The sequence below is a fragment of the Elephantulus edwardii genome, unplaced genomic scaffold (assembly GCF_000299155.1).
Source record: "Elephantulus edwardii isolate Elephantulus edwardi_28Jun2011 unplaced genomic scaffold, EleEdw1.0 scaffold00141, whole genome shotgun sequence".
Taxonomy (NCBI): domain Eukaryota; kingdom Metazoa; phylum Chordata; class Mammalia; order Macroscelidea; family Macroscelididae; genus Elephantulus; species Elephantulus edwardii.
In genome coordinates, this window is record NW_006399891.1 from 5614305 (window position 1) to 5637676 (window position 23372).

The following is a 23372-nucleotide window of genomic DNA, read 5'->3' on the forward strand; positions in this document are numbered from 1 at the left end:
GACTGGCACAGGACAGAGCAGAGTTTAGGGCTGTTGTAAATAGATCTGAACTGCAAGGTTCAGATCTGTTGTTCATAGGAACTCTATGAGTCACAAGCGACTCGATGGCACATAACAACAACAACATTGTGGTAGTTGTTAGGTGCCATCAAATCAATTATGACTCATAGAGTTCCTATGAACAACAGATCTGAACCTTGCCCTCTCCTGTGCCAGCGTCACCACCTCTGATATGCTTGGGTCTGCTATTAATATAATTCCTTAGGATAAAAATACACAACTGTATCCTAAAACAAGAAAGTGACGTACAGTAGGCCAAATGTAGAAAATAATTTATGAAACAGAAAAGTTCGATGTGATTGTGCTAATACTGAAAATCACAATCCAATGTTGACCCAAAAGAGGATGCTTAAAAACATGGTGTCAACTACAAATTCAAAAATAGTAGTTACAAAATGCCCTGGCTCAAGAGATCTATCTTCCTTTCTCCTGGTTTGTATACTTCTCTAACAGGGACATTTAAAACTATTCCAATTACCAAAATGTGATCCACATGATTCTGTCAGTTACTTAGATCTAGATGCAAGAAGTATCTGTAAGGTTGTTGTTAGGTGCATTGAGTCATGCACAATTCAGAGCGAAACTATAAACAACACATCTGAACCCTGAGCTATCTTATGCCATTATCATTATCTCTGAAACATTTGAGCTATTGCTGCTGTCACCGTGTCTATTCATCTCATTAATGTCTTTCTCTCCTTTGCAGATCTTCCACCTTTCCTAGCATGATGGCCCTTTCCAGGGAACAGCCCTTCCTAATAACATGCCCAAAGTATGTGAAATGAAGCTTTGCCATTCTTGACTCTAAGGAGCACTCCGGCTGCACTTTCTCCAAGACATATCTCTTTGCTCTTTTGGCAGTCCATGAGATAGTCAGTACTCTTCTCCAACACCACAGCTCAAAGGAGTTGATTGTTCTTCTGTCATCCTTATTCATAGTCCAGCTCCCAGATGCACAGCAAGTAACTGAAAAGACAATGGCTTGAATCAGGTGCATCTTATTCTTTAAATTGCCATAATGGTTCCTCAGTAATTTGAAGAGGTCCTTGAGAGCAGACTTCCCCAGTACAATACACCTCCTAAACTCCAGACCCAAGGGTGTTGATTGTGGATCCAAGTAAGATGAAATAGTTGACAATTTCAATCTTTTTTCCATCTATCATGATGTTCCCTATTGGTCTAGTGGCGACAATTTTTGTCTTCTTGATGTTGAAATGTAATCCATATTGGAGGCTGTAGTCATTGATCTTTCAGCAAGCAAGGTTGTATCATCTATATAACACTGATGAATCTTCCTCTGATCCTGATGCCACATTCTTCTTCACAGAGTCCAGCTTCTAGAATGATTTGCTCAGCACACAGACTGAATAAATATAAAGAAAGGACACAGCCCTAATACACACCTTTTTGATTTTAAACCACGCAGTATTCCCTTGCTCTGTTCACACTACAGTCTCTTGATCTAAGTTTAGGTTTATCATGAGCAGAATTAAATGTCTGGGATTCTCATTTTTCTCAACATTAGTCATAGTTTGTTATGATCCATACAGTTAAATGCCTTTGTATAATCAATAAAACATAAATAGACCTACTTTTGACATTCTCTACTTTCAGTCAAGATCCATCTGATATCAGCAATGATAGCTCTATGATCACAGCTGTGAGTGATAGGATTTGTATGTGTACAAGGAAGACATTAATACAGGTATATTCAAATATACACACCAAATCCTAAAGCCAAACAAGAGGAGTTGAGAATTTCCACCAACTTTTGCAGTCTGAAGTTGACCAAACACGGAATCAAGAGGTCTTAATGATAATTGGCAACTGGAATGCAAAAGTTGGAAAGACTGAAGAAGGAATGGAAGTTGGAAAGTACAGAGTTGGTGACAGAAATGAGGCTGCAGACTGAATTTTGTATATTCTTTAAAGTTAAGGTGATCAAAGTATTACTCTATTATGTCATTGAGCTTTGGCATTTTTCAATTGCCTCACATGCATGTGAAAGCTGGACAATGAATAAGTAAAAGAGAAGAGGAATTGATGTCTTTGATGTGTCGTGTTGGTGGAAAGTGCTGATCATGCCAAGAACTGTCACACACTGTCCCAGAAGAATTGCAGCCAGGTTGCTCTTGGGAAATGGGGATAGTGAGACTTCTATCAAGAGAGGCCTGTTAGAGAAAGGCAACAACAAATGAATGGAAATCCAAAATCTCTGTAAATGTTCATTAAAATTACTAAAATAATTTTTTTTAAAAAAAGAGGGGCTTGTTCATGGCGAATCGCATATACATAGTAAAGTGAAAGTTGAGTGAAAGAGAGGAAGTCCCTCAACAAGATGGATTGAAACTGCCTGCAGCAGTGGGCTCCAGCGCAGCAGTGATTGGAGGGCGGTGAAGATTCGAGCAGCGTTTCCTTCTGTCGTAAACAAGATCACTATAAATCTGAGCCAATTAAACAGCACCTAACAGCAACATGAATCAATTCAGTAAACAATAAGGGAATCTCTCAGATATGGCATGATTATACCCCTTTCTATCTGTTTGAGAAAAATTACTGGCTAAGTGTCATATTTCCAGGCACTAACACAGTACTTACTTGAATCCTATTTATCTCTTCACCTGTTTATAAAATTTATGCTAGTACACTTTTGCACTGCTCACTTATTTGTCATTTTAAAGTCCCAAACAACTGAGTTAATACTAATATTGGTTCAATTTGCTCAACATTGTTGTCCTGCTAGTTCCAAAATTGCCTTGGCATTTAGCCATTAGCTGCCTAGGAAAAACCTGTTAGATTAAACTGTTTGTATTTGTCTTTGTTCCTTTGTCTGGAAAGTTATCACTTTCTATGGCCCCATGTCCTATGTGCTCCTGTACTTTATACTTCTGCCTCAAGAAGAGTCTCACATCATAGTCAACACTTTAAACTTCACTTAAAGATTCTCACACCTCTAACTCAGAGTTGAGTTGTTATGTTCGACTATGCTGGGAAAGGGGAGCCTGCTTGGTTTCTTCACAATTATCACATTTGAACTTCTTCCTTGCTCCCCTAGCTTTCTCTGGTTCCTTGGGGGCTAAAGTTAGGAGTGTAGAGATGCCAAGAAAGAGAGTGGTGTGGGCAGGAGAAGCAGAACAGTCATCCTGTGTTGATTTCCTGTGGGCATACTTGTCTCCAACCCTCTCCAATATCGATGAACTTTTAAAACTGACCTTTTTGAGGAATTCTGGTTGACTTTAAGGTTCAACATTGACCTGAGATGCAGGATACGTCTTAGCCTGACTTAAATTTTCTCCCTCAGCCCCTGAGACTCTAGCAGATCTTCCTTTCACTCCTACATGAAGTGGTCTTGAGAAGATTCTGAAATGTCTTCATATCTATCCATATGGTCCACATGTGATCCAAAAGAATCTTATCTGGGCCCGAGCACTCACACACCCTTGCTCCACACTGGATGGTGATGGTGTGACTAGCTACCTCTTTCCATTCTAAAGCTTCAGATAGATCACCATAGCCTCATATTCAATTTCACCAGGTATCCAAGGAGATTTATAGATGACACTTAATAAAACATGTTGTTGTTATGTGTCATCGAGTCAACTTGGACTCATAGTGACCCTGTGCACAATAGCTCTGAACTTTCCCTTATCCTGAGTTAATCTCACTGCCTCCAACACACCTACCCCTATTACTTCAGCTACTATGTCAATGTATTTCATCCAGAGCCTTCCTCTCCTGTTTGTCCCTCTACCCTTCCAAGAATGATGTTCTTCTCCAAGGACTGGTCCCTCCTGAAAACATGCCCAAAGTATGTGAGACAGAGCTTCAAAATCCTTGTCTCTACAGAGAAACTTTATTTCATCCTCTCCAGAACAAATCTATTTATTCTCTTGGTAGTCCATGGTATGTTCAAGACTCTTCTCCAGCACCACAACTCAAAGGCATCGATTCTTCTTCTGTCATCCTTAGTTACTGTCCAGATCTCTAGTGCGTAGCAAAAAATTTCCAAAGACCATGGCCTGGATCAGGCACACCTTAGTCTCTAGACTAACATCATTGCTCTTTAGCATTCTGGAAGGCTCCTTGAACGGCATATTTTACCAATGCAAGTCATCTTTTTATTTCCTAACTGCTGGTGCCAAAGACTGTTGATTGTGGATCCGAGCAAGCTGAAATTATTAATAATCTCAATCTCTTCTTCATCCCTCATGGTGCTGCTAACTGGCCAAATGGTGAGACTCTTTGTTTCCTTGATGTTGAGATGCAATCCATATTGAAAACTACAGCCCTGGATCTTTCTCAGGAAACATTCCATGTCCTCTTCAGTTTGGGTAAACAAGGTTGTGTTATCTGTATAACATAGGTTGTTGGTGAATCTTCCTCCAAACCTGATGCCATATTCCTCCTTATAGAATCCAACGCCTTGGATGATCTTCTGCATATAGATTGAAAAAGTATGGGAGAGGATGCATCCCTGACACACTCCTTTCCTGATTTTGCACCATGCCATGTTTGCTTGCTTCATTCTGATGACTATTTCCTGGTCTAAGTATAGGTTTTGCATGAGCATAGTCAGATGTTCTGGGATTCCCATTCTTCTCAAGGTTAACCACAATGTGTTGAGATCAACACAGTCAAATGCTTTTGCCTAGTCAATGAAACACAGATAGACATTCCTCTGGTACTCTCTGCTTTCAGCCAAGATCCATCTGCTACAACACATAGTAACTAAAAAAAAAAAATCATCTCTCTAATCTTAATCTCCTCTTTCGGCTTCTTGAGCTTCAATCTTCAAGGGACATGAGAACTAAGGGCACCCTCTTCTTAGAAGGTGGCCTAATACCTTACTTTTACTGCCCCATAGATTGTGGGCCAAAGCAACTCCTAAAGAATGACGAAGAACATCTCATTCTAAATCTTTTAACAAGTAAATGGGGCTCACATTAGCCCCAACACCAATAATAAGGGTTAGAGGGCCTTCAATCAGATGAATAGAAATGCCTGTGGATGTAAAAAAACAACCACTCAGCAGCAATCTTGCAAAAATAAAAAAAATGCTAAGAAGGCATTCAGTAGGTGAAACAGATGGAGGTAGGGTTAGCCAACACATGGGAATACAGCTCAGGGAACAGGACAGAAGTTACAGCTAAAATGTAAGAAATTAGAGCCCAGCACAAATGCAGTGAAGGCTACGCAATCCCCAAGCCAGAGCTAAAAAACAATATGATTTCCTTTTTGCAAGAAGCGTAAAGGCAAAAAGGGCCACTGGACTAGGAGTGGGACAGCTGTGCTATCCAAGCTGAGAGTCTGGAAAAGAGCTTAGATTCTGGGATCCAAAAAGGAGGGGAAAATAGTTTTAATTTTTAATATGCTTTCTAGCTGTTTGACCTTGAGTAAATGATTAAGCTTCAATGTCCTCATCTGCACAATGTAAGTCATGTAGAACCTGCTGAAAGAGTTGTCCGCTTGTTGATGCAATTGTTTTAGGGAGCAAGTTGTACTCAAGAGTGTATAATCTTGAAGCAAGTTTATTTTAATCAAATAGTCCCCTCTGTCCCACACTGAGGGCTGGTTCTTTTCTTTGGCTGCACGAGCATCTTGGATTAGTCCTCCAGATTTTTACTTTTTTTTTCCCCTTTGAATCCCAAAAAGAATCTTATTTCTGTTATGAAGCTTTCCAGTACAGTGAAATTTCCTAAATGTCAACCTGGATTCTATTTAAAGCTCGTCACCTTCCCATTTCAGTGCTGGCTTGGACTTAGAAGTCTGCAGTGAGCTGGGGCCTGAGCTGGGGCTCCCCTTCCTGACTCTTCTTTTCTCCCACTCATTGACCTTTTCCACGTCTGCTTGATGAAGGGTGACTGGGCGTTCGAACAGAGAAATAAGTTACCTTACTTTCTTGATCTGTATGAGCACTTCGGGGGTAAAAGATATTCACAATTTGATTGCTTCTCTCACTGGGCACTCTTGAGTTGTATATCCTTACCTTACTGAATTATCATACTAAGCGTAAGGAGTGGGTGCATTTTATAGGTAAACTCACTGAAGCACCCTGTGGCTAAGTCTCTTGTCTCAACAACATAGAGGCTCTTCCACCCTCCAAGGCAAGCAGAGATCAGGTTCCTCCTTGCCCTTGTGCACGCTTTGCCAGATGAACGTTCCTGGCTTAAAGAAGTTAGCAGATAGTACTTACTGGGGGTTCATCAACTCCAAATCGCTTGTATGTTGAATTACACAGGTTTTTTACATTCTCAACATCTATGTCATAATCTTTGGGAAAAGCTTCTCTATCCTGATGCCTTAAAGAAGAAGAAAAAAAAATGCAGAGTTCAATAAGGGATAAATCTCATTTATGATGCACTCTACTTAAATTTTCTAACTTATGCAATAAAAATTATAATTGCGGCATTATTTTAATTGTAAATTGTCTGGATTCATGACATATAAAGTATGTTCTATCTTTTTTTTCAAGTGATGATGAGGCTACTTTCTAAGAACAATTGATTCAAGGACTAAAACTCACAACAATACTCCAAAGAAGAGTTCTCCAACACAGTAACTTGGCCAGTCACTCCAATGAGCAAACTCTTATTTAATAATGTAGATCAGTTAGTGAAAATTTATTCTAAAATAAAACAAGGGAACCAATTTACCATGTAGAAATTTTTTCTACCATGAATTTTAATCACAACTTTCCCCACAATTGTTGGAATGCCAATATATTTACTCCTGCTGATTTATAACTTCTGTTTTCTACTTCTAAAGATGGTATAAAGGAAACTGAAAAAATATAAGGTAGGAGAGAGGAAAAAAGGGGTAAAACCAAAGTGCTTGAAAATGTACAAGGAAGGGAAAAACATTCTGAATCTTGATTGTTGTTGTTGTTATGTGCCATCGATCCATCTCATCGAGGATCTTCCTCTCCTGCACCGCCCCTCCACTCTCCCAAACATGATGTCCCTCTCCAAGGACCAGTCCCTCCTTGCAACATGACCAAAGTATGTCAGATGAAGCTTCAGAATCCTTGACTCCAGGGAACATTCTGGCTTCACCTTCTCCAGGACAAACCTATTTGTTCTCCTAGCAGTCCATGGTATATTCAACACTCTTATCCAGCACCACAGCTCAAAGGCATCAATTCTCTTTCCATCATCCCTATTCACTGTCCAACTCTCAAATGCATAGCACGTAATTGCAAAGACTATAGCCTGGATCAGGCACAACTTAGTCTCCAGCCTGACGTCGTCACACTTCAGTACTCTTTAGAGGTCCCTCACAGCTGACTTTCCCAATGCAATTCGTCTCCTGATTTCCTGGCTGCTGTTACTAAGAGTGTTGACTGTATAACCAAGTAAATGAAAACTGTTAACTATCTCAATCTCTTCACCATCCTACTGATGCTGCCAATTGGCCCAGTGGTGAGAATCTTTGTTTTCTTGATATTGAGCTTCAATCCATATTGAAGACTATAGTCCTTGACCTTCTGCAGCAAGCACTTCAGTTTCAGAGAGCAGGGTTGTGTCATCTGCATTAGCAAAGTGATACTACGTGATAGATGTCTCTTGGTAAAGCAAATGGTTACATTGATGCCAAGAAAAAGTTAGAAATGACATCAAATGGATCCTGGCTGAAAACAGAGAATTCCAGAAGAATATTTATTTGTGATTTATTATCTAGGCAAAGACATTTGACTGTGTGGATCATAACAAATTATGGCTAACATTGTGAAAAACAGGGATCCCAGAACACTTAATTATGCTTATACGAAACCTATGACTGGCCCAAGAAGTTTTTGTCTGTAGACAGAGAGGGAACACTGCATAGTTTAAAATTAAGAAAGGTATGCATCAGGGCATTCTCCTTTCTCCATACCTATTCAGTTTGTATGCTGAGCAAATTGTTCAAGAAACTAGACTCTATAAAGAAAAACAGAGCATCAGAATCAGAGGAAGGCTCACCAACAGCTTGCATTATACAGATGACACAACCTTGCTCACTGAAAGTGAGGAGAACTTGAAGCACTTGCTACAAAAGATCAAGAACTATAGACTTCAAAGTAAGTTCCCTTTTTGTAAATTCTGTCCATCTTTTTTAAAAAAAATTTTGCATTGGTTTGCATACAAAGTTGTATATATTGTGTTTTACACTATCTTTCATTCACAATGTTTTAATAAAATTATGTACATCTTCAAGGATATGAACATGTACGGCCAAGCACAATCAATAAGAGTGCATCTAAATTCCAAAATCAATCTCCATAATAGTCTATGTGTTTCCTACTGCCAAAGGGGCCCTTTAGAGTAGTGAGAGAAGATCTTCACCCTAAAACCCACAGCGTCCCTTTTCAGCAGGAAGTAGCTAAGAGAATACGCCATCCCCTTTTCCTTATGAATCAGGGTGAAGTCTCTCTCAGGGAGGAGTGATAGGGAATGGCAAAGGACACACTGACAAAGAAGATTAATCAGAACTGGCTTTGACAAGCACTGTGGCATTTGGACAAGAACAAACTGGGAGGAGGGTAGAGAGAATAGTGCAACAATGAATGAATGGAAACCCAAAATCTCTGTAAATGTTTATGAAAATTAATAAAATATAGAAAAAAATTATGTTTCATTAATTTTGTTTTATAAAATCAACCACTATTCAACTATGCCTACCATTACCTTGTCTTTCCAGATCCCCACTGGATCTTTCCATTTCCTTTACCCTCCTCCTCCTTTTACCAACCATATCATGCAATCTTATGATTTCCCCCTGCCCACCCTCACCCCTGTGTTCTCACCCCTGCTCCACTTGGATCCACACACACATTTTACTAGTTATCCTTCTGTTTTACAATAATGAATGGTCCTATGTAGTTTTTGTCCTTAAGAGACTGAATTAGTTCAGTCATCATAATATTCTCCAGTCTCTCCCAAATTTTGTAGTAATCTTTTAAATCATTGCTCCTGGGTTACTTAAAATGTAACACATCTTCACCACTGGACTGATAGGCATCATCATTATATATGGAGGAAAGATTGAAACTGTCAATGATTTTACCTGATTTTATGCACAATCAACATACTTGGTACCAGCAGTCAAGAGATCAGGAGATGTATCGCACTAGGAACGTCTGTTGTCGGGGACCTTTCTGAATTACTCAGGAGCAGTGAGGACATTGCATAAGGATAATAGTAGAAGAATTGATGCCTTTCAGCTGTAGTGTTGGAGAAGAGTACTGAATATCCCATGGACTACCAAAAGAGCAAACAGATATGTCTTGGAGAAAGTGCAGCCAGATATATACTCCTTGGAGGCAAGGATGGTGAAGCTTTGTCTAACATACTTTGGGCATATTGTGAAGAAAGACTATTTCTTGAAAAGGTACATCACCCTTGGGAAAAGTAGAGCATCAGCAAAAGAAAGCAAGACTCTCAATGAGACGTACTGACATAGTAACTGCAGCAATGGGCTCTGGTGTGTCAGAGATGATGGGGACGGCACAGGAATAGCATACTCATGGGATCGCTAGGAGTCAGGCTCGACTCAATGGCACCTGACAACAACAACAAAGACGCCACAGAAAAAGGTCTGGCAATCTACTTCTGAAAAATAAGCCCTTGGATATCACAGGAAGCATAGTTTTACCATGACGCACATCAAGTAGCCATGAGTCAGAATTAGCATCACAACTACTGGTAACCAGTATGTCCTGCAAGGAGAATAAGGATGAGGGAAATTATTAGCTTTATTTTTTCAATAAGGTATGTGGTTTGAATTCTTGAGCAGCTCTGCAGAAGAGAAGTCGCCTCTCAAGCCTCAACAACATATAACAATAACAACAACCTGCTCCTGAGTGGCAAGGATGGTGAAACATCACCCCACATACTTTGGGCATATTTTCAGGAGAGTCTGGCCCTTGGAAAAAGACATGATGCTGGGAAAGGTGAAGGGTCAGAGAAAGAGATGAAGACTCCTCAATAAGGTAGGCTGAGACAATGATTGTAACAATGCATTTGAGCTCATCAGAGATGGTATGGATGGGGCAAGGTTCAGAACTGTCATATATAGGGTTGCCATGAGTCATAGTTATCAATGGCACTTAACATCAAGGTACTTAACAACAAGGTTACTCTCACAGGCAATGTCTACTGGGCACTATAGACAGAATGCCAAGGATCCAAAACTTTTTACACGACATACCAAGAAAATTGTTTTATGTTTTTTAGTTGGAAAAAGAAAACAAATATATAATACCAGCACAATGCTTTTTATGGAGAGTGGAGTGCATGAAGCAAGTCTTTAGAGCCCACAAAAGTCAGAATGGGGGCCCTCATTATCCCGTGACATATCTTAAATTTTATTATAACTAGATTCTCATGAGAGATGCAGATTTGTTCTTTTTCCTTACCCAACCTTAGAGAGCAGCCAAAAACACAGTATTAAAAACATGAATCCATAATGAAGGTGTTTCTTGGGGGTGCTGAGCTAACGCAATCTGCCATCCCCGATGCCTGCCACTACCACTGATGGCGCACGCACAGCCTTCCAGGTTCTAACTACACCCAGCTATCCAAACAGGCCTGTCCTGACTTCAAAGAGAGAGTGGAGAAGGAGTTCAGTAAAAATGATCGGGGGTGTGCTAAAGGAAACCAAAGGCCTAGTTCATTCCTAGGCTTAATTATGTCATGGGAACACCAATCTCTACCTTAGTTTCCTTGAGATGAACTTGGAATCATTAACTGAATAAATGCATTGAATCTCAATATAAATGCAAAATACTGCTGCTTAGTTACATGGTATCTGTCTGTCTTAGTTAGCTGGTGCTGCTCTAACAAAGAGACGGTCATGTCTTTTGGCCTTCCCTGGGGTCAAGGAGCTTCCTCAGAGACCTGAGTCCCAGATGACTCGCTCCACTCCTGGCTAGTCTCTCTTGGTGGCACTGAGATGCCCCCTGTCCTTTAATCTCCAAAATCCCCTCATTGCTGTTCCTTCAGAAACAACTCATCGCTGACCCTCCTTTGGACTTCTGATGATATAAATTGCACAGAAAATTGCCCTTCTTTCTCTCTCAGAGCAGCTAATGGATTCGAACCACCAGGATGACTCAACCTTTGAGTTAAAAGCACAACTAAGTCCCTCTCGATCAAGTCATCAGAGCTCCTTACCTAGTGAGATAAAAATGTGTCACAGGCCACATCCTAGGAAAGCTTTCCCTACATAAAACTTAAATGCCTATTTGCCCTTGTAAGGACTAGGAGGCTTTCTAGTCTCTTTTTATTCTTTTTCATTGTTAAAGTGCTGTTATCAACCCCATTAAAATGAGTTCACAAATCATCAAGGGGTCAGCCATGCTATATGGGAAAGCCTGCTCTCAAGCTCAATGCTATGTGCCGTCAAGTCAGAGCTGGTGGTATATCACAGTAATAGCTGTAAGAGGTGTTTTCATTGTTGTAATAGATGTAATAACTGACCCTTCAGCAGGTTTTCAGAGGAGGCCATAAATTGTATAGGAGAAGATCGCTCCAGTTCCTCCAGCAGAGCAGCTAGTGGATCCAAACCACCTGCATTTGTGTTGGCAGTGCAACTCCTAACCACTAGGCCACCAGAGTTCCACCCAAGTCGATTAGAGAGGAATAGTGGGTTAGAGGGGATCCATTAGATCATTTAACAATAATTAGAAACCTTGTAGTTGTTTAGCTCAAAGAGGGCATTGTATGCTGCTGGCATCTAGTTGGCCCATAGTGCATTGTGCTCAGGGATGGTGCTGAACATCCTTTAACGCACACAACAGTCCCGTAGTAAAAGAATTATCCAGGTGAACTCTGGTGGCCTAGTGGCAAGAAGCTGTACTATAATCTCAGAGGTGTGCGGTTCGAATCCACCAGATGCTGTGCTGGAGAAGAAGGGACAATCTCCTCCTATACCAGTCAGATCCTGTTTGATAGTACACAAACACAAAAAATAATAATAATTTTTAAAATAGTTTTAAAAAAATTATCCAGTCAAGCTCATTCTCTTGGTTTGGGATCCGGCAGTAGTAGGTTTTATCGCTCAGCCATGGCCAAAATGAAGGCTTGGGACCTTCGCAGGCAAGAAGGAGCTGCTGAAACAGGACGATCTGAAAGGGGAGCTTTCCCATCTTGCGCGTCGCCAATATGGCAGGCGGTGCAGCTTCCAACCTCTCCAAAATCCGAGTTGTCAAAAAATCCATTGCCGGTGTTCTCACTGTTACCAACCAGACTCAGGAGAACCCCAGAACGTATTATAAAGGCGAGATGTACAAACACCGGGATCTACAGCCCAAGAAAACGCGTGACATGTGAAGGAAGGTTCAATCAGCACGAGGAGAAACTAAAGACCAAGAAGCAACAGCGTAAAGAAGGCCTGTACTCACTGCGGAAACACGCGGTCAAGGCATGAACTTCTCACAGAAATAAAAACTAACATAAATAAAAACTAAACTGGGGAGGGGGCGTATTATCCAGCCAAAATATCAGCAGTGCTGCGTCTGAGAAACCTGTCTCTGAAGAACGGTGGCATGTGAGATTCACAGATGAGCGGGGCCTAGATCCTAGTGTTTCACGGAGCAGCAAACTCCCTCCACATAAAGTTGTAACATTTTTCTAGCAAGAACATGGAAACAAAATAGACATCTAGTTCCTTTTCTAAGAAGACCTTTAACAGCAAAAATTATAATCCCAGGCTATGCAAACAGTTAATACTGCCTGGCTGCTGGCCAAAAAAAAGTGACTGTTGGAGTCCCCTCTGAGGGGCCTCAGAAGAAAGGCTTGGCAAACTACTTCCCAAAAATAAGTCACTGAGAACCATGAGGAGCACAGTTCGTCTCTGGCACACCAGAGTCACCATGAGTCAAAATAACTCAATGGTACCTAGTGTGGCTGATTTTAAGAGAAAGGGTTCATAAAAACAGCTCTGAGTCCTTTAAGTGGGATGTGTCAGGCCATCTGAAAAGCTTGCCACATTGTCTTGATAGTTTCTATATCACCTTGGATTAGTAATAAGGTCAGTGCTGACCAGCTCTGGTTTACAGCCTAGCTTCCTGGATAGTAATTTACCCAGATGGATATTTGACAGGACTTGGTCAGCAGCCATCTCCATCACAAGACCAAAAGGCTTAACACAGGTGTCCTGTGATACTGCATCTCTGGCACCAGGTAGGCGGGTACAGTGTGACCTTCTGGAAGGGGACTTGGCGGATGAGGAGTCAGCATTTCCCTTGAGAAGAAGCTTGTCTCTGCCATGGACGAGGCTCTATTAAGCCCAGAGCTGAATGGTTTGGCTACTTCTCTAAGTGGGAAGTCTTTGTGAGACAGGCTTAATTACATATGGATAGGTCTTGTTTTCTCTGTCCTTCTGTGGGAAAGACACTATAAAGGTGACAAGAAATGGCTGTGGGGTTAAAGCAGACAGAACAAAGCCAGAGATGCAAACTGTATCAAAAAAAGGAGCATAAAATCATGACTCCTGGCCTCAAAAAATGCAACTTGATGATTTAAAAGAGGTAGGGCGCTCTGGTGGCCTAGTGGGTAAAGAGTTGAGCTGGCAACTAAAAGGCACTCAGCTCAAATCCACCAGCTGTTCTATGAGAGAAAGATGAAAAATCTCCTCCCATATGATTCACTGCATCTGAAAAGCTGCTGAAGGGGCAGTTATGAGTCTGTTCCAACTCAACAGTTCATAACAATAACAACAACAAAGTCAAATACTCAGTTGCTAACTCAAAGTTTAGTGGTTCAAATGCACCAGCCACTGTGAGAGAGAAACATGTGACAGAGTGCTTACATAAAGTGCTTACAAAGCTTACATAAAGCTTTGAAAATCCCGAAGGGCCATTCTATTTGCTCTGCTCTGAAGGGTCACTACAAGTCAGAATCGATTCAATAGACACAGACTTGGTTCTTTGTTTTTTAAGGTTGATACAAAAAAGGAATCCCTTGATGTGATGGATTGGCACAATAGCTGCAGCAAGGACCTCAGACATTTCAACGACCAAGAAAGTAGCACAGCATGAAGCTACATTTTATTCTCTCACCCTAAGCTGAGTTCGAATCAGAGTCCTACCAGAAGAGTGGAGCAAACGTACTTCAAATTGGATTTCTAAGTGGCCCCTGGGGAAATGCCTACCAATTCCCAAGGAAATTTAAAGACTGAACAAACTCCAGCCCAGCCTATGCTCAGACATGGACCCAGAGTTCTGCCATCTCCCAGTCAGCAAAGAGAATGATGGGGTTTGGCCATGGAATCCTCCGCAAAGGAAAACAAGCCAAGTTATACTCAGTGGTTCCTGTGGCCCCATGTGTACATCAGAGAAGGGAACTAGGAAGGGCCTGCAAACAGTATTACTACCTGTGGCATAGTCAGCAGGACTCACAGTTGGTGTCTCTCTGGTGGTTCAAATCTACCAACCATTCTGGGGAAGAAAGATGGGCAATCTCCTTACATCCAATTGAAGCCTCTGAAAACCTTCCGGAGCATCATGAAGTGACCCCAACTCTACAGCAGCGAGATTTTTTTTCTTCATTGTTTTGTAACCACCCACGAATGCTGCTCCCTTCTCATTAGACCAGAAGCCTCTTGGACACAAGGATTATTTCTTATCTGTGCTCTCAGTGTATAATCCCACATAGTGTAAATGCTCATTAAATACTGATGGATTGGTTGAGTGAATGAATGCATTTACATTGTGTTATCCCCACTTTAATAGAAATGCTGAAAGCCAAGCTTTCAAATGTGTCTCTAAAAGTAAAGAGCGTCCCGGCTCACTCCACTCGCAAAGCACACATGAAAAGGCAGTGATTACACAAGCAGGGAAGCTAGGCCTTTTGCAACACTAACTTGTCAGGGGAGGAATTAGAGAAGTCTACTTGCTGAGTGGGAAAACATTCCAAATACATATATGCATGACACTGACTGAAAAGGGGTTTGAGCCTGAGCGATAGCTGACATGAGAAGAATGATAAATTGAGCCGAATTCTAGCTTTTGGCGACTTGATAAAGAGACATGTTTTCCTCATGGTTTTCCAGTCAGATCTCCAGATGGCAGAATATTTTACTTTTCCATTTTAGCATTATTAATTGAATCCACAACAACTCTGTCAGTACTTTCATTTCTGATTTAAATCTTATCCAAATGAGAAGGGGACGAAGCCTTTTCTATTTCAGGGTTTATAATCAATCATCTGCTACTACTTTTAAAGAAAATTACCCTGGAGAGTCAGCCAGATTCCTAGACACATGAGAAACATAAAATCAATAGAATCAAAGACGGAGGAGAAATACTTGACACTCCTCTTTAAAAATTCCTCGGGAGAATTATTTACATGCCAAGGTGTTTGGCGGTGGTATGCTCATCAAACTGGCAAATGAAGACTTTAAGATGTATTTGCCAAGTCATAAAGTCTTATGTTGTTGGGAGAAACTGTGACAGTTCAGACTTATGATGAAGGACTTTGCTTTTAATGTGTCCCTTGATCAAGTGATTTGTGCTTCTACGATCAGAAAACTACAGATTTTGAAGCTTAAACTGCACTCAAAAGAAAACCATTCGACTGAGACAGAGAAGGGGAGTCGTTTTCTTCATTCATTGTGTACTGAAGGGCATGTAAATAAGATCCCTCATCATTATGAATTCTCCTCCTAGACAACCTTCAAAACTCCACGAGGCCAGGTGGAGAAGAGTGGAAACAGAAGGAACAGTGTAATTGAGGCCTCTGTTTATTTTAACTGTTTAAATATTAAAAAATTGTTGTCAGTCTGATTAGCAGACATACATGTGACTGTAAAAACCACTTAAGGAATATGTATTAACTAGTTTCTGTTATAACATCGAGTCAGAATACACTCATAACTGACCCACCAGTGGTTTTCAGAGGCTACAATTGCATGGGAAGAGGCTACATGTATATCTCTCGAGGAGATTTGAACTTTGTGCCTTTGAATTGGCAACAGAGCTCCTTACCACTAGGCCACCAGAGCTTCCTACATTAACTAGAGTGACACTATAATTTGGCAACTCATTGTTTTACAGAGCATCACTGTGCTTTGCTGCACTCCAGAGGGTGACTTTTAGAAACATATCATAGATCTCTCTTCGAAGGGACCCCTTAGTGGATTTGAACTTCTAGCCTTTGACTTACCCCTATGAGTTTAACAGTTAACATTCCTTGGGGACTCTGGGGCAGATGTAATCCAGATTGTCTTGGCCAAATCAGGATCAAGATTTCCCATCGCCCTATAATTAACTTACTCAACCCAAAGGCTGGAAGTTCAAATCCACCAGCAGCTCTGTGGGACAAAGATGGGCAATCTCTTCCCATGCGCTTTATGGACTGAAAACCTGCTGAAGAGTCAGCTATGAGTCCGGCCCAACTTGACAGTAATGAGGAGGTTATGGTTTTTGTTTTGTTTTGTCTTACCATTGTCTTAAATCCCAAGATTCTACAGTTAGGGTTTCTTTGATCCTATCCTCCAAAACCAGATCCACTGGCTGGCCAATGATGTGCTGGGTGAGGCATCCAGACAGAGGTCTCTAAAGTCTTTGTGTATCAGTAATTACTGTAGAACAGGGCAAGGTTCTGGTCTGGTGTTCCTGGGGTCACAATGAGTCACGGTCAACTCAATGGCACATAACTATAGCAACAATAATTACTGTAGTCCACAAAGCACCTTTACACAATGTCCTCATTGACAAGGAGTTAAGTTTGTCCTCTCCAAAAACAAAAACAAAACTCTGATTGCCTGTGTAAACTCCTCTACCTATAACCCATAAAACACTTGATTATCTGTGTAAGCTCCAATGCCTATAGTCTTACTATCACCGGCTTAAAGAATTCAAATTAATTACTCCAGAATAACATCAAAAGAATACATTATGTGAGTTTAAGGCTGGTTTTAATCCACCCCCTTGTGATTCCATGAACTGTGCATATTGAGTAGATAATACAAGGTTCTTTAGTTTAGAGCAATTCATGCATTTGCATTAGGGAAAAAAAAGCTCTAACAAGTCTATCTTCATAAACAGAATTGAGAGTTACAACAGATGTCTTTTATGAACAATGTTGCCTAAATGAGTATTTCTCCCTTCTCCCCAAGAAATCAATCAAAAGCAGCAAAGAAAATAGGAAGGAGGAAGAATCAAACACATTTTTACAAACCCAGGAAAAAGCATAATCCTCAGATTATATCCCATGCAGGGGCTACTGGAAGCAGCGAGGATCCTATAAAAGCTGAATGGGAGAAGTGGCAACAACAGACTGTGCCGAGAGATCTCAGGGAAGACATTGCCTTGGGAGCTCTCAGACAGGTGCCAGGCAAATCATTTTCCCTAAAGTTATGCAGACAAGGAATTTGATTAAAAGAAAAGAAAGAAAGAAACCCACAACCAACCCAAACAAAATCCTAAAGAGAGATGATATAGATAGAAATAGAGATAGATACAGATACAGATATAGATACAGACAGAGAGAGAGAGGAAAGGAGGGAGGGAGATATGTGGGAGGAGAGAAAAGACAGAGAACTAGAGCTCTGGTTGTCTAGTGGATAAGGAGTTGCACTATCAACCCAAAGGCAAGTGGTTTTAATCTACCGGCTGCCCTGTGAGAGAAAAATGGGCAGTCTCCTCCCATGCAATCCTATGCAATTTATAGTCTGTGAAAACCTGCTGGAGGATCAGCTATGGGTTGGTTCTGGCTTGATGGCAATCAGGGTTTTGTTTTTTTTTTAGTATATGAGTAAATATGTATGCACATACACACATGGACACATACAAACATATATACATGAAACTTGGAGAAGAGTGCTGAGTAAACTATGGACAGCCAAAAGAATAAACAAGTCTGTCTTGAAGAAAGAGCAATCAGGGTGCTGCTTAGAGGCAAAGATGGTAGAACTTTGTCTCACAAATTTTGAGCATGTTATCAGAGGAATTAGTCCTTGGAAAAAGACTGACATCATGCTGGGGAAAGTGGAGGGTCAGAGAAAGAGAGGACGACTTCTCCAACAAGATGAATTGACACAGGGGCTTAACAATGACCCCAAGTATATCAGAGATGATGAGGGGGCACAGGAAAAGACAAGGCTCCAACCCGACTCACAGGGTCTCTGTGAGCCGTAGTTGACTCAATGGCACCTAACAGCAACAATAACTCTTTCTTCATCTAATATAGCAACAAATGGCATGCCTTGTGACGAAGTCTCAATCAACCCAAGTTCCAGAGTGCATCTATGGGGTGTCCATTCTGGTGATAATCTATAGCTGATTTTTTATGAGCAAGAAGTAAACTTTTCAGGGTAAAGTGACTTAGATCTTAGAGTTGTCTGTTACCATATATTAAACTAGACCATTCTGATTAACACAGAAATCTGTATTAGAAGTGAGGTGTGCAGAAATGGAACAAAAGTATCAAATATATGACAGCAGCTAGGTAGTTGGTAAGAAAGGCTAGAAGGCCAAAACATTTGGTAATGGTGGTAACTAGGGAGTCAACTGATGCTCCCAGTAGGTAGGAAAACAATTTGAAATAAGAGATTCCAGAAAAAGGGGTGGGGTGGGGGGAAGATCCAGAAAGCAATGCCAAATGATCAAATCACTTTTAGATAACAAATGGGGGGGGGGGAAGGAATGATACTTCCATGAGATAAACTCTCTCATTGCCATCAAGTCAAATCAATTTAGCTGAGCCTCCAGAGATTTTTCAGAGTCTACAAAGAGCATTGGAGGAGATTGTCCATTTTTCTCCCAGGGAGCAGCTGGTGAATTCAAATCTCCAAAGAAACAGAGTTATTGAGTTAGTAGCACGACTCCCTACAAATTACAGCCCCAGACTAAGTACATTAAAATTCAGTCTTAGTGCTCTTGTGGGGGAAAAAACAAAACAGCACAAAACCAATAAAAAAACAATATAGCCCTCAGCCTTTCAGTAAAGTGTACCTTATTGCTAAAACCTCCCAATGGACTAAGTTGTAATGGAGCACATATCTAATTCAAGAGACTATTCAACAACAAAAGCTTTCTGCTGTCTGTAACTTCAGCAGATCCACAGTGACCTCAGAAGTCTTGAACAGAAAATTAAAACAGACAAACAAACAAGCAACAGAAGAACTGTCTAGAAAAAACTGAAAGTAAGACTGCAAGCAGTTAGAATTAATGAACTCAAGCAAACAAGGAATTTACTAAGTTTTTGAGAACAATATTTTCAAATAAACCAGTCTGCACTAAAAGTCTTACACGTAATACATAAAATGCTTTTAGGCTCCAAAATTTCTAGAAGCAGGAAGTGAACTGAAAAGGCTGGCTAACCTATCTCACTGCTTTCAGAGCAGAGTCTAACTCTTACCAAGCCACCATGTAGCCCACAGATTCAAGCTGTTGACTGTTGACTTTTGCGCTAGCAGCCTGATACATTACCCATTACACCAATAGGGCTCGTTATATAGAGAAAGAAGCATTTAAAGGAATGGCTTGGATAATTGAGGTTGCCTAGTCTCTGGTTTGGAAGCAGGAGTGGCATCCACTTCCTAAACCACATGCCTCTGGAAACTCTATGAACTTGGAGAATCAACGATAGTTATGGAAAGGCTTAGGTCTTTTGTTCATAGAGTCTCTATGAGTCGTGCTTGACTCGACGGCAATCAGAAACAAATCTGTGGCTATGCATCAGAAATAATAATGGACTAAGAAAAAAGAAAAAGAAAGCAAGCTCTGGGGCATAATCTGTAGGCATTGTGCTGCTAACCCAACAGTCATGCTTCTTGGGCATTTGTAATCCACCCATGGCTGGATTTGCAATAAGATGGACAGTCTTCTATCCATTAAGATTTACAGCTTCAGGCACATGATGCAGAATGGCTATGAGTCAGGATTGACTGAAATGACAGTGAGTTTAATGACAGTGAGTTTGGGTTTGAATCAAAGAATATTTCTGTCACTAGGTTTCAGTACCATAACAATGTATGCTTGATGTTGTTGTTAAGTACGTCCAATAGCACAGCGCTAGACTGCTCATCTTTTTTCCTGTGGAGCAGCTGGTAGATTTAACCTATGTGCCTTTGAGTTGGCAGTGTGATCCCTTACCAGTTGGTCACCAGAGTTCCTTCCCTATGAAAGTTTTCATAGATTTGGGAATTATTACAATTACTAGAGCACTGTCACCCCCACACTGCCTTTTTCTGAATGGGAGTATTATCTATAGTCATACCAACCTGAATGTGTCCAGGATCATCTGAAAGGGAGTCTCTAACTGTAGTTCTGCTGTTTCTGTTCTGTCATTGTATACTGGGCATATGGGGACTGCCGACAACATCTTTCTTTTGCTTTACAGGCTTTTATACAGCTTGACTTGAGAGACACAACATGTAAATATCCTTGACTTCTAACTTGTGATTAAGTGGATCTGGATCATTTTCCTTGGGTAAATGGATGATCTTCGAGGCGATGGATTGACACAGTGTCATTATCACATGACTGTAATAATGGGCTCAAGCATATCAGAGATTGTGAGAACAGTGCAGGATGGGACAAGTCTCAGATCTGTTGTTTATAGAATCAGTGTGAGTCACGGTTGACTCAACAGCACCTAACAATAAACAAACAAACATACCTTGCGTATGGAAAGAAAAGTGAAAGCCATATTCAGGGACTTGCATAAAGAATGTAAGTGTGCATAAACATCTCTAAAACATATGGAAGATAAAATCATTATTGTAGAATAAGGATCCAAGAGGGTTAAGAGCGGGTAGAAGCAGAGGGACGAAGATGTGCAGAGGGAGGGGAGGATTAGTCATGGGGTTGTACAATTTGATGGGTGGGGGTGAGGGAAATTGAAAGAATCTGATTTCTAAAACAACGTATTCGAATTTTGTAAATTAGTATAAAATTTTTTAAAAAAAATTTGGAAGTATGGTAGATTTCAACATACTTTAAAAACATTAATTTTTTTATTCTCTGACCATAATGCAATACAAACCACATATTTTTAAAAGATCTTTCTTTAACCTGGAAATATTTTCATTCTTTATCAAATAACACTTGGGTCAAAAAAGAAATACAAATTAAACTACCGAATTTCTCAAAAATATCAATAAAGTAAAACACAAGAATTTATAGAACATAGCTAAAGCAGTACTCAGAGAAAACATCAAAGCTTTAAACACTTTAATAAAAATGAAACAATAAAAAACAATTACATAAAAGATGAAATTAAAAATGTAAAATAAAATAAATCAGAATGACAGAAAAATTCGTAAGAAGCAGAATTAAATAGCTAGAAAACAGAAAAAGAGTAAATAAAACAGACAAACCTTCTACCTAATAAATCAAGAAAAAGGGTGGAAGGAGACAAAAACCAGTTAGAAAATAAATTATCTATACAATGGCATTTGGGGAAAAGAAAAAGAAATGAAGTATCAATAAACACTACAACATGTATGTATAAAGCTTGAAAACATTATGCAGTCAGAAGGATTATATAGTATGTGATTCCCTTATATATAAGATTATAAACCAGATCTGTGTGTGTTTTATGTGTCATCAAATTGGAACCAACTCAAAACTGACCCTCCAGTGGGTTCACAGAGGTTTTGTAAATCACATGGAAAGAGATTATCTAACTTCCACGAAGCTGGTGGTCTTTGAGTTGTCAGTACAGCTCCATACCACTAGGCCACTAGTTGTTGTTAGGTACGGATGAGTCTAGTATGACTCCTAATGACCCTATAAACAACAGACCTGACCCTTGCCCTATTCTGTGTCATCCTCATCATCTCTGATACACTTGAGCCCATTGCTGCTGTCACCATGTCAGTCCATCTAGTCTTCATCTCTTTCACTGACCCTTCACCATTTCAAACACAATATCCCTTTCTAAGGGATAGCCTCTCCTAGCAACATGTCCAAGGTATGAGAGATAAAGCTTTACCAGAGCTCTCTCAAATTTTTTATAGGTACAGAAATTATATTAATTGTTACCTAAGGCTGAGGTATGGAGGTAGATAGGAGCATTGGGGCTAATAATGGCTTTTTTTTTCTTCCTTCAAGTCGAGCATGACTCATAGCAACCCTATGAATAATGGCTAAGGGGAGCAAATTATCTTTGGGGGGCGGTAAAAAGAAATGTTGTAAAATTAACTGTGTTGGTGAGTGTACATCTCTGTGAATAAACAGAAAGTCTTTGAATTGTACACTTTAAAAAGAGTGAATTCTATGCTATGTGAATTATTTATCAATAAAGTCCTTTTAAAACCAGAATAAAATTATCACAATAGAAGAAAATGTCTTAAATTATTAAAAAGAATTTTCCATAACTCTAAATACATTCAAAACATTAGGTGAAATATATAGCTTTCTAGGAAGAATAATTTATCAAAATTGACCCCAGTTTAAATAAAAATAGAATGTAGAAAAGTCCCAGGGGGCAGAAAGGGTAGGAGGAGAGGTGCTGAAGGTGAGGAGGGGAGGAAGTCACAAGGTCTCAGAGTCTGGAGGGAGGGAGAGAAGGAACTGGGAAAGATCCAGTGGGGACCTGAAAAGGCTAGGTAATGATGGGCATAGATCAATGGAGATGAGTTTTCTAAAACACAATCTATAAGAATGATCATATGAAACACAATGTGAGTGAAAGAATGTGTGAAACATGATGTATATTAATTTTATATGCAAATCAATACAAAATATTTTTTTTAAAAAAAGATCTGCCTTTACCAACAAAACAATTCAATCCAAAGGGCTTTATAAGGGGGAAATATCTTATTTGTGTCTGAATGTCTAACAGGATATTTACATTTCTCGATCTGCTCACTTCTCAGTGCTTCACGGGCAGGAGCCAGGGTCAAAAAGACCTACACGTGTCAGTCAGTCTCCTGGCTAACACAATGAACATCAACCAGAGGCAGGCTTTCCAAGCTACTTCCATTCATTACAGACAGTTAGACATATTTTTTAAGTAGTGAGATCTATAAAGAACAATTTTTTCTAAAAATTTAGATATTACACCTATATATTTCTTAAAGATCTGGAAAGAGGACCATAGTACCTTAAAGTCTAGGAGATTCTCTTCATTGGTCTATTGGTTGCTTTCTTGGCATGTCGTGTCACCGAGCTCTGAAAGCTACAAGGGGTGAGAACTAGTGTCCCTCCAAGACACACTTACTTGCTCTTTTGGCAGTCTTTGGGATAGTCAATACTCTTCCCTAACACCACAGTTCAAAGATATCGATTCTTCTTGTGTCGTCCTTATTTCAACTTTCAGATGCATGCCAAGCAAAGGATCAGGAGCACCTTAGCCTTTAAACCGACATCCTTGCTATTTAGC

The 23372-nt window shown here is 40.2% G+C and overlaps 1 protein-coding gene across 1 annotated transcript in view; it reads right to left on the minus strand.

Annotated features, from left to right (window-relative positions):
• The window catches only part of LOC102856645 (uncharacterized protein C9orf135 homolog), a 123804-nt gene that overhangs the window by 56808 nt on the left and 43624 nt on the right, over positions 1-23372 (minus strand). Inside the window, exon 4 of the mRNA XM_006894423.1 lies at positions 6254-6359. Within this exon, the coding sequence (XP_006894485.1) occupies positions 6254-6359 (106 nt within the window). The remainder of the gene's footprint in view (positions 1-6253; positions 6360-23372) is intronic.